Genomic DNA, 10,646 nt, shown 5'->3' on the forward strand with positions numbered 1-10,646 from the left:
GGTCAAGGGCACATGCCCTGGTTGTGGGCTCAATCCCCACTAGGGGGCGTGCAGGAGGCAGCCAGTCAATGATTCCCTCTCATCATTTATATTTCTTTCTCTCTCTCTCTCTCTCTCTCTCCCTGGCCCTTCCTCTCTGAAATCAATAAAAATATATTTTGAAAAAGAAAATCCTCATATAAAGACAGATTTGTCTTTCTGTATCTGGCTTATTTCACTTAGCATAATGTCTTCAAGGTTCATTTATCTGTTGATGGACACTTGGGTTGTTTCTACCTTTTTTGGCTATTGTGAATAAAGCTGCTGTAAATGTGGGTGTACAGATTATCTTTCCTAGACCCTAGTGGAAAGTCCAAGATTAAGGTGTCTGATAAGGACCCACTTCCTGGTTCATAGACAGCTGTCTTCTAGCTGTGTCATCCATAAGGCAAGGGAGCTTTCTGGCATTTCGTTTATAATCTCATTCGTGAGGACTCTTCCCTCATGACCACTCAAAGGGCCCGCCTCCAGATACATCACATTGAGGATTGATTACATTTCAATATATGCATTTTAGGGGGACACAAAACATTAAGTCTATAGCACAGTGATAATACATGCATACTAGTATAATTTAAAAGTAATGTTAAGATGAATTTGAGAATTAGTTCTCTCATCTTCTCTAGCTAGGCCTTTTACATTTTATTGATTGATTTTTTAAAAATATATATTTTATTGGTTTTTTACAGAGAGGAAGGGAGAGGGATAGAGAGTTAGAAACATCGATGAGAGAGAAACATCGATCAATCGATCAGCTGCCTCCTGCACACTCCCCACTGGGGATGTGCCCGCAACCAAGGTACATGCCCTTGACTGGAATCAAACCTGGGACCCCTGAGTCCGCAGGCTGATGCTCTATCCACTGAGCCAAACCGGTTAGGGCTTGATTAATTTTTTTAGAGAGATAGAAAGGAGAGAGAGAGAGAGAGAGAGAGAGAGAGAGAGAGAGAGAGAGAGAGAGAGAGAGAGAGAGAGAGAGAGAGAGAGAGAGAGAGAGAGAGAGAGAGAGAGAGAGATTAATTTGTCCCACTTATTTATACATTCATTGGTTGCTTCTTGTATGTGCCCTGGCCGGGGATTGAACCCGTAGCCTTGGTGTATCAGAACAACACTCTAACCAGCTGAGCTACCCAGCCAGGTCTAGCTAGGCCTTTTTGTTCAATACTTAGAAGAAAAGAAAATGTGTAATTCCTTTCCAAACCATCTTCACATTTTAAAAATTGATTTGTAAAGGTTAAGATAAATTTATGTATCGTGGATCCAAATGGTTGATCCAGTGAGTGTTTGTGAATGTATTTATAACCATAGGAGATTGACATAAGAGGAGGGGGAAATAATCAAGGCTTTATTAGTACAGATCCACTGATTGTCTAGGTCAGAAGGGGTTGTGTGATACATGATTTAGTAAGACAAGGCCTAAGAGCCTTGACTCAGATGACCTGTGTATTCTGAGTCATCTTTTCCAGACCATCTCAATGGTTATTGTGTTATGATATGATACATCTCTGGGTTTGAGGTAGGAAATGAAGGAGGAGGTATCCTTAATTTATTTGTCCTGACGCATCTAGGAGCCCACCATTAGGAACAAACGTGGAAGTCCTGCTGTGTTGCAGAACATACTGTTAGGCCCCTGAGGTATAAAGAAATTTAAGACAGCCTTTGCTTTCATGTTGGTTTATAGTCTAGTTAAGACCTAGGACTCCTTTTTCCCCCATGGAATATTGGATAACAATACAAGATAGCATATGCTGAGTGCCAAAATTATTGATAGAGGCAATAATATTGAGTTCAGAGGGGGAAGTGATCATAGAACATTAGTGTGATTGAGAAAGATCTCTGGGAGGTGAGACTAATTGGACCTTAAGGAAAGCGTGTAACAGACAAATGAGATGGAGGAAAGTGGAAGAAGAAAAAGTATTAGAAGGAGGGGTAGGAGGAAAGGCTCTGAGACAAGCATGCTTACTATGCTGGGCTGGGGTGGTCAGTGTCAAGAGTGTCTTTTGGGGATTAGTTATGAGAGGTAAGAGATTAGGTTATCGAGATGGGTAGGAATGGTGTTGAATGCTTTAAATTTCCAGTAAGTTGTAGGGAATTAATCTTATATTCAGTAGAATCTACTGAAGTTTGTAGCAATAAAATGTTATATTAGTAAGATTAATTTGGCAGCTGGATGTATGTAGGTTGGATTATAGGGGCAGAGAGTAGAGATAGAGGAGTGAAACTATTAAGAGTAAAGTAATTTAGCTATCACGAACAAGTGTGGGGGAGGATGTGGAGAAAAAGGAACCCTTGTGTACAGCTGGTGGGAATGCAGACTGGTGCAGCCACTGTGGAAGACAGTATGGAGTTTCCTCAAAAAGTTAAAAATGGAACTCCCATTTGACCCAGTAATCCCACTTCTAGGACTATATCCCAAGAAACCAGAAACACCAATCAGAAAGGATATATGCACCCCCATGTTCATAGCAGCACAATTTACAATAGCTAAGATTTGGAAACAGCCTAACTGCCCATCAGCAGGTGAGTGGATTAAAAATCCGGGACATCTATACAATGGAATACTACACCACTATAAAAAAGAAGCAACTCTTACCATTTGCAACAGCATGGATGGAATTGGAGAGCATTATGCTAAGCGAAATAAGCCAGTTGGAGAAAGATAAATATCACATGATCTCACTCATATGTGGGCTTTAATGATCAACATAAACTGATGAACAAGAATAGACCCAGAGACAAATGGCAGGGGAAGGGGGATAAGAGAGCAACCAAAGGACTTGCATGCATGCATATTAGCATAACCAATGGACACAGACACTGGGGCAGTGGGGGCTTGCCTGGGGTGGGAATGGCTGAGGGGGCGGGCGGTGTCAATGGGGAAAAAGGAGACATGTAACACTTTAGACAATAAATTAAAAAAAAAAAAACCTAAAGTAATTTAGGAACAGAGTTACCAAGGAAAACTCAGCAGGACTCAGTGATGGAAAGTGGAAGACCACCAGGAAATCAAGGAGGACTTTAATTAGGTGTTGCCTGGGAGAGTACAGATTTCATTACGTATAGGGGAAGCTCTAGATTTTTTTAGAGACTTAAGATATGTTGAGTTCCGGTTTACATATGTTAAGTTTGTGGTGGAGAAGGGACATCTAATATTAACAGGCATTAGGAATTATAGAACTAAAGTTCTTCATAGAACCCAAGAGCACTTTCAAGAAAGCTGGTGTGGTTTATACTCCTTATAAACAAAGGCTGGAGCGAATGAAAACTGCAAAACAGCTCTTTGGGTTGCTGTTAAGGTTATTGTCTGCTCTGAAGTAAAATGTTGGAGGAGACGAATCTGAAGATTAGGAGTTTAAGATGAATGTTGATCTAGAAAGAGGAGAAATACTGTTTTTGAGGCAAAGCAAAGGGGAGAGATTCGATATAGCTGGAGAAGTTTTGAGGTAGAATAGGGAAGATGTGGTTAATATAATTAAGAGTCAATGGAGAATACAGAAAAAAAGATAAATGGTAGTGACCACAATCAACATAATTTCATGGCATCTTATGACTACAATACTTAGTGCCTCTGATTCAAGGGTAAAGAAAGCAGTTGGTTAGGTTATACAAGGTTGGATGAGGTTTTCTAGCTTGCTAAGAGACAGTGTTGAAGTACTTAGCTTTGGCTCAAAAAGGGACAGAGAGAAATAAAGGCAAGGGTAAAGGTAGGGAGGCTGTGATCAAAGGTGTCAAGGTGGAAATTTAAGTGCTTAGAGAAGGTGGAACAGTTCCAAGTGATAATACAGATTCAAGCCTCCTGGGAAGTAGAGGAGAAGGTAATGTGGAGTAGTTCTAGGAACTGAGACCTCAAGGTATAAGATAAATCTTTATGGTGTGCATTCCTTTTTGAGAATAAGGATAGAGAAGAAAGATGTGAGCCAGGTGCTAAATAATTCCAATTTATAGTTCTGTGATGATATGGGCAAGATTGATATTCTTATTTCATTTTATAAATGATGAAATTAAGGTAGGAGATAGCTGGCCAGAGATCATGTAGTATATATGGTAGCATGACTACTTGAAGTTCACTGGTTCATGGAATGGATCTGGAAGTGACTGAAAAGATCCTTTATTCTGGTTCTTCCCATAGTTGCCACAAATCCAAAAAGGTCAGGTCTAGAGTTCCAACAGCCAAGCATTCTGCCATCTGGATGACTGATACCTCCTAGGCTTGAGGCTGCTAGACTGCAGAGGTAGTGACCTGATTCATCTCTCTTCTTCCTTTCTCCATTTCCTGTACTTATTTTCTTAGTTTATCATTCCATCTTCCTTTCTTATTTCTAGGCCCTGTAGGTCAGCTAGGGAAGAGTTAAAAAATTAGTAAGATTAAGGTGTGAACATGATCCTCATGACTTGAGGAAGAATATCCTTTGGCCTTGAGAAATGCTAATTATTCTCTTCTTTTTCCTAGGATGCTCACAATTGTATTCCTGAGCTGGACAGTGAGACAGCTATGTTTTCTGTCTATGATGGACATGGAGGTAACTTTAACAGATCATATTGATAACATCCTAATACTCTAATTCCAGACTTTATAGGGCAAGAACAGGTCCTTTGTTCTTTTACTTTCCAAAGTTCTGGTCCTTCGATATCATTTCCTGCCTCATGCTGTTTTTCTCTATTCTGCCATTCTTCCGTCCTAATAGGATATTGTATTGTTTCATAATCTCTTCCAGGCCTTCTTTTAATCCAGAAAAGAATCTTACTACATTAGCTTTTTTCCCCTTTCACTGAAAACTAAGTATGCAAGTGAAAAAACAAGGGATATATTAATATAGCCCCAAGAGATGTGATTGGGAAGTCCATTTTCTGAGTCAAAACTTCCCAAAGGTTGTCTTTCAAATAGGTTTGAGTTGTGCTAAGATATTTATCTCCTCAACGCTTGGAGTTTATTCCAGTATGACATATAGATATTATGTTACTTTCTATGTGTGGGAAGCAGTGCTCTGGGTGACCTTACCTTTCTTCTAGGGGAGGAAGTTGCCTTGTATTGTGCCAAATATCTTCCTGATATCATCAAAGATCAGAAGGCTTACAAAGAAGGCAAGCTACAGAAGGTCTGTCTTCCCACAATGTTCATTCTTCCCTTCTGTAGGCTTTCCCCTGTTTTCTGATCCTTAGCTTTTTCTTTCTCATTGCCACCTAACTTCTTAAAGAATTTGTTGCCTAAAATGAGTTTATTCCGTGCTCGCTTTGGCAGTACATATACCAAAGTTGGAATGATACAGAGAAGACTAGGATGGCCCCTGCAAAGGATGACACATAAATTCGTGAAGCGTTCCATATTTAAAAATAAAATAAGCTTATTCCCACTTAAGTCTTTTTAGAGCTGCCTTATCATCCCCAGGTCTCTGAACTGTTTTTCATGTATATACGAGTGTCTCCTAGTGTGGTGGATCACATTCTAATTTGCACCCCATCCTTGTGACTAGGATTCTGTCTAGGCAATTTATTTTATACCTGCTGTACTTTTCCCTATACTTGCCTCATACTGTTCTGCTTATATTCAGGCTTTGGAAGATGCCTTCTTGGCTATTGATGCCAAACTGACCACTGAGGAAGTCATTAAGGAGCTGGCACAGATTGCAGGGCGACCCACTGAGGATGAAGATGAAAAAGAAAAAGTGGCTGATGAAGATGATGGTAAGTGTGGCATCTCATGTTTGAGAGGAAATCAGCATTTTAAAATATTATTATTTAGTATATGTTATTTCTGTATCAATTCTAAGAGAGAATGACTTCCTACGCACTTAGAGAGTCCTCAAATTAAAGAACCCTATGTTCTCCTGCATTGCATGTGATTATGAAAAGGAGAAATAGAATTAACCTTTGTTGAGTGCCTAGTGTCTTAGTTGTAAGCATTTTTATGTGCATTATTTTTTGTCATTGTGATGGGGTCTTTCTGGTTCCTATTAATATTTATGTGACTGTTTTTCAAGACCGGAGCTGTCATTAGCCCCAGCAGCCAGTCATTAAGCCTTGGTCATAGGCCTAGACTGGCACTGTGGGCTTCCTCGGTCCTCAGTCAGAATAGGGTTTCCAACTTACCAATAAAAAATGAGATGATAAGGAAAATGTAACTAGTGATCCTTTGACTAAGAAGGGGGTGAAAGACAAAGACCAAAGGAAGGCTATGGAGGCAGATGTTACTTGAGAAGGAAACAAAGGGGTGTTTTTCTGAGACTTGGTAAGTGAGAGGACCCTTAGGAGTAGGGAGTGGTGGGGAAGTTGGAACTCAGGCTGCAAGGGCAGTGGATATAGTAAGAGTGACCAATCCCATGAGGAATCTGGCATGGGGGCGCTGATTTAGCCTCTTACCTGCAGTGGACAATGAGGAGGCTGCACTGCTGCATGAAGAGGCTACCATGACTATTGAAGAGCTGCTGACACGCTACGGGCAGAACTGTCACAAGGGTGCTCCCCACAGCAAATCTGGAGCTGGGACAGGCGAGGAACCAGGGTCCCAGGGCCTCAATGGGGAGGCAGGATCTGAGGACCCATCTAGGGAATCTTCTTCAGAGGAAAATGGTCCCACAGCCAAGGTCCACACAGGCCTTTCCTCCAACTCGGAACGTACAGAGGCAGGCCAAGGTGGTGAGCCTGGCATTCCCACTGGTGAGGCTGGGCCTTCCTGCTCTTCAGCCTCCGACAAGCTGCCTCGAGTTGCTAAGTCCAAGTTCTTTGAGGACAGTGAGGATGAGTCAGATGAGGCGGAGGAGGAAGAGGAAGACAGCGAGGTAAGGGCCTGTAGGGGCTGATAGACGCTGAAATTGCAGAGGGGCCTGTTTGGTTGCCATTCATAGCTGTTTGACTCTTCTATTTTGACATCATCCCCAAAGACCCACTATATGCTAAGCTTTTCTTGGGTTCATTATCTCCACCAACACATGTACCATTAGCCCTCTTACCTCTTTCTTTGTTGATACACTAACAAATAGATTTAGTTGTGGCCTTGAAAGAGTCTGTCTCCTAGAGAGAGAATAGGAAGATGGTGGTTATTACTTTGGATATTTGGGTATTTCCTTTTCTGGGCAACTTACTTTCTGGTCATGTTGCCTAGAAGGTGCTTTAGGCTGATTGCCTTGGCCTTCCCCTGGTGAGCCCAGTTCAGGATATCAGTTATTCCAATGCTGGCCCTCTCCCTTCCCCCATATTTCTCACCGTGATCATATAGTTGCATCTTTTAGTGTTTTGAGCACCTGTGTACAGCAGGGCCTCTTTGTTTTGAATAGGAGTTGGGGGAGTGGGGCAGGAGGTTATTCCAGTCTCAGTTGCCTGGGATCATCCCTCTGGCAGGATTGCAGTGAGGAAGAAGATGGCTACAGCAGTGAAGAGGCAGAAAATGAAGAAGATGAGGATGACACCGAGGAGGCTGAAGAGGATGAGGAAGAAGAGGAGGAGATGATGGTCCCTGGGATGGAAGGCAAAGAGGAGGTCTGTGGGAATGGGGAGCAGTGGGTTTAGAAGAATCAAGAGGCAGTTGTGAATCCCCTGATTTGATTTTGGGAGAGGGGATCCCCTTGCTCTTTTAGTATTGAAGTCATGGTCATGGGGGGGATTTTTTTCTGCAAAGGGAATGAGGTCTTTTGGGTAGAATTGTCTCAGAAAATAGAGGGAGCATGCCATAGTCCCTGGGAATATAAAATTTGTGATCCTCCTTTTTGTTAAAGCTATCTTGGTGGTCGTAGTGAGATGAGAAAGCATAGGTGAATGGTCAGGGGAACTCGTGTCCAGAAGCTTCCATGATGCTTTCTTTCTCCTTTTTAAGCCTGGCTCTGACAGTGGTACAACAGCTGTAGTGGCTCTGATACGAGGGAAGCAGTTGATTGTAGCCAATGCAGGAGACTCTCGCTGTGTGGTGTCTGAGGCTGGCAAAGCTTTAGACATGTCCTATGACCACAAGCCGGAGGACGAAGTGGAGCTAGCACGCATCAAGAATGCTGGTGGCAAGGTTACCATGGATGGTCGAGTCAACGGGGGCCTCAACCTCTCCAGGGCCATTGGTAAGAACTAGGGGACTATGTATGGAAAAGACTTTTGGGGTCTTTTTCTCTGTTTCAGACTATGTAGTAGCAAGTTTTAATTTTCATAGCCCTTGTACCTTTGCAAATATTTTTGTATCTACCACCAGTAACCGTAAATGTCTCTGTGAGATAGGTAATATGGGTATCATTTCTAGATGATGAAAAAAAACAGGTTAGTGAAGTACTTATGATTCATCCTAAAGTCAGGGTTGAAACTAGAACTCAGTTCGCTTGTCCATTAGATTATGGAAAGGAAGGAAATGAATGGCAAGGCTTCAAACACAAGTCTGTGAGAAGTACCGAAACTATTTGTTAACCAACTATTCCTTTACTTCAGGAGATCACTTCTATAAGAGAAACAAGAACTTGCCACCTGAGGAACAGATGATATCAGCCCTTCCTGACATCAAGATGCTGACTCTCACAGATGACCATGAATTCATGGTCATTGCCTGTGATGGCATCTGGTGAGCACTGGCAGAATGCCTTAAAGTTCCTTTTTCTGCAGCATTACTTCTCATGTAGTGCTCTGAGCTCCTTTGGCTTTATTTTTATTATTTTTTAAAATACATATTTCTATTGATTTTATTATATTTTTACTGATTTCAGAGAGAAAGGGAGAGTGAATGAGAGATAGAAACATCAATGATGAGAGAGAATCATTGATTGGCTGCCTCCTGAATGCCCCCCCTACTGGGGATTGAGACCACAACCTGGGCATGTGCCCTTGACTGGATTCGAATCTGGGACCCTTCAGTTTGATGCTCTATCCACAGAGCAGACCGGCTAGGGCCTGCTTTGGTTTTATATCATCCATTGAATGGCTGCATTCAGTACCTTTTCTCAAGCTGCTCTAGGATTAGAGTTTAGGTAGACAGCTTGGTATCAAGACGCCTAAGCCTAAGGCAGAGCTGAGGACAATCTCTGTGTTTACATTGTCCCAAACTGTCACCTCTATCCATACTCCTCCATTCTGCTTTCTGTGGGACTAAAGAAGATTCTGACTATTGTTTCTGATCCCAGGAATGTGATGAGCAGCCAGGAAGTTATAGACTTTATTCAGTCAAAGATTAGCCAGCGTGATGAAAATGGGGAGCTTCGGTTATTGTCATCCATCGTGGAAGAGGTGAGTCCCAGTTTCGAAGAGTGGGCTGCAGAGCCAAGGTTTTCTCCAAGACCAGAGCGTAGGAGTATCATTCATTAGTGACAGATGCCAAACCCTGAGTAGAAAGTTCCACCTTCCCTCATTTCCCTGACTCACCTTATGCCTCATGGACTAGCAAATGGGCTGTTTCGTAATAACCTGTGACCCATTTTTCTCCTTCTGCCACCTTGTCTGGCACGACCACCCCTCTAATGTGACTTTAGGTTCCCGGAAAAGTGTTCAAACCTTAAAACTGCTACCCCTTCCATTTTGTAGCTGCTGGATCAGTGCCTGGCACCAGACACTTCTGGGGACGGTACAGGGTGTGACAACATGACCTGCATCATCATTTGCTTCAAGCCCCGAAACACAGCAGAGCGTCAGCCAGAGAGTGGCAAGCGGAAACTGGAGGAGGTGCTTTCTACTGAGGAGGCTGAAGAAAATGGCAGCAGTGACAACAAGAAGGCCAAGCGGGACTAGCGGACTTGGTTGTCCAGACGCCTGCCCCCGAGACTGTTTCCTGAGCCCTCCGGACTGAGACTGAGTTTTGTCTTTTTCCTTTAGCCTTAGCAGTGGTTGTGAGGTGTGCAGGGGGAACTGGGTGGCTTTACTCAGCCCATTCCAAAGAGGGCTCACCCTCTACACAGCAGCCCGGGAGCCGCTGCTGCTCTCCCCAGCCTCCTCTTTGCTCCTTGGGGCTCATCACTGGTTCTGTGCCTGTGCTCTGTTGTGTTGGAGGGAAGGACTGGAGGTTCTGGTTTTTACTCTGTGAACTTTATTTAAGGACATTCTTTTTTATTGGCGGCTCCATGGCCCCGGCCGCTTGCACCCGCTCTCTGTTGTACACTTTCAATCAAACACTTTTTCAGACTAAAGGCCAAAACCTAATCAAACCCAGTGTCCTTTTTTCTTTGCTGCCTGTCCATCCTGTCCTGGTCACCCAGGTTGCCTGGGCACTTCAGGCTTGACTCTATCAGTAGTATCATCTACCTAGCCATTGGGGTGGGGGATGGGGTGTCCGTGTGGGTCCGACCCACGCGAGCCTGCGTGTCCAGTAGAGGGGGCCCAAGTATTCGCTCCATGAGTTACTGGCAGGCTGGCCTTGTCGCTACTCATCCTCACCCCCTTGCGGAGTCAGGAATAATCTCCTCCAGGGAGGGATCAGGACTGCCAGGCGGCCTTGCCAGCCGTCTTCTATCAGATCTCTGATTGGCTTTCTCCCTTCCTTTCGTCACAATCACTTCCTGGTCACGCTGCGAAAGCCCTGCTGCCTCTGCTTCCCACGGACGGGACTACGTGTCCCGTGCGGCTCTGCGGTAGCGGAAGCGGAAGCGAGCACGGAGGTACCAGCTGGTCTCCGTAGGGGGGGGTAGGGGGCTCCATGAATGGACGCGGCGGTG

At 43.7% G+C, this 10,646-nt stretch overlaps 1 protein-coding gene across 1 annotated transcript in view; it reads left to right on the forward strand.

Moving 5' to 3' along the window:
- The window catches only part of PPM1G (protein phosphatase, Mg2+/Mn2+ dependent 1G), a 19,847-nt gene extending 9,708 nt beyond the window's left edge, over nucleotides 1-10,139 (forward strand). The window contains exons 4-12 of the mRNA XM_006767450.2: nucleotides 4,490-4,559; nucleotides 5,050-5,135; nucleotides 5,589-5,721; nucleotides 6,403-6,815; nucleotides 7,375-7,512; nucleotides 7,847-8,081; nucleotides 8,440-8,569; nucleotides 9,126-9,228; nucleotides 9,523-10,139. Coding sequence (XP_006767513.2) covers nucleotides 4,490-4,559; nucleotides 5,050-5,135; nucleotides 5,589-5,721; nucleotides 6,403-6,815; nucleotides 7,375-7,512; nucleotides 7,847-8,081; nucleotides 8,440-8,569; nucleotides 9,126-9,228; nucleotides 9,523-9,726 — 1,512 coding nt within the window. The 3' untranslated portion in view covers nucleotides 9,727-10,139. The remainder of the gene's footprint in view (nucleotides 1-4,489; nucleotides 4,560-5,049; nucleotides 5,136-5,588; nucleotides 5,722-6,402; nucleotides 6,816-7,374; nucleotides 7,513-7,846; nucleotides 8,082-8,439; nucleotides 8,570-9,125; nucleotides 9,229-9,522) is intronic.
- The last annotated feature ends 507 nt before the right edge of the window (nucleotides 10,140-10,646 follow it).

Source organism: Myotis davidii, unplaced genomic scaffold, assembly GCF_000327345.1.
Source record: "Myotis davidii unplaced genomic scaffold, ASM32734v1 scaffold238, whole genome shotgun sequence".
Lineage (NCBI taxonomy): Eukaryota > Metazoa > Chordata > Mammalia > Chiroptera > Vespertilionidae > Myotis > Myotis davidii.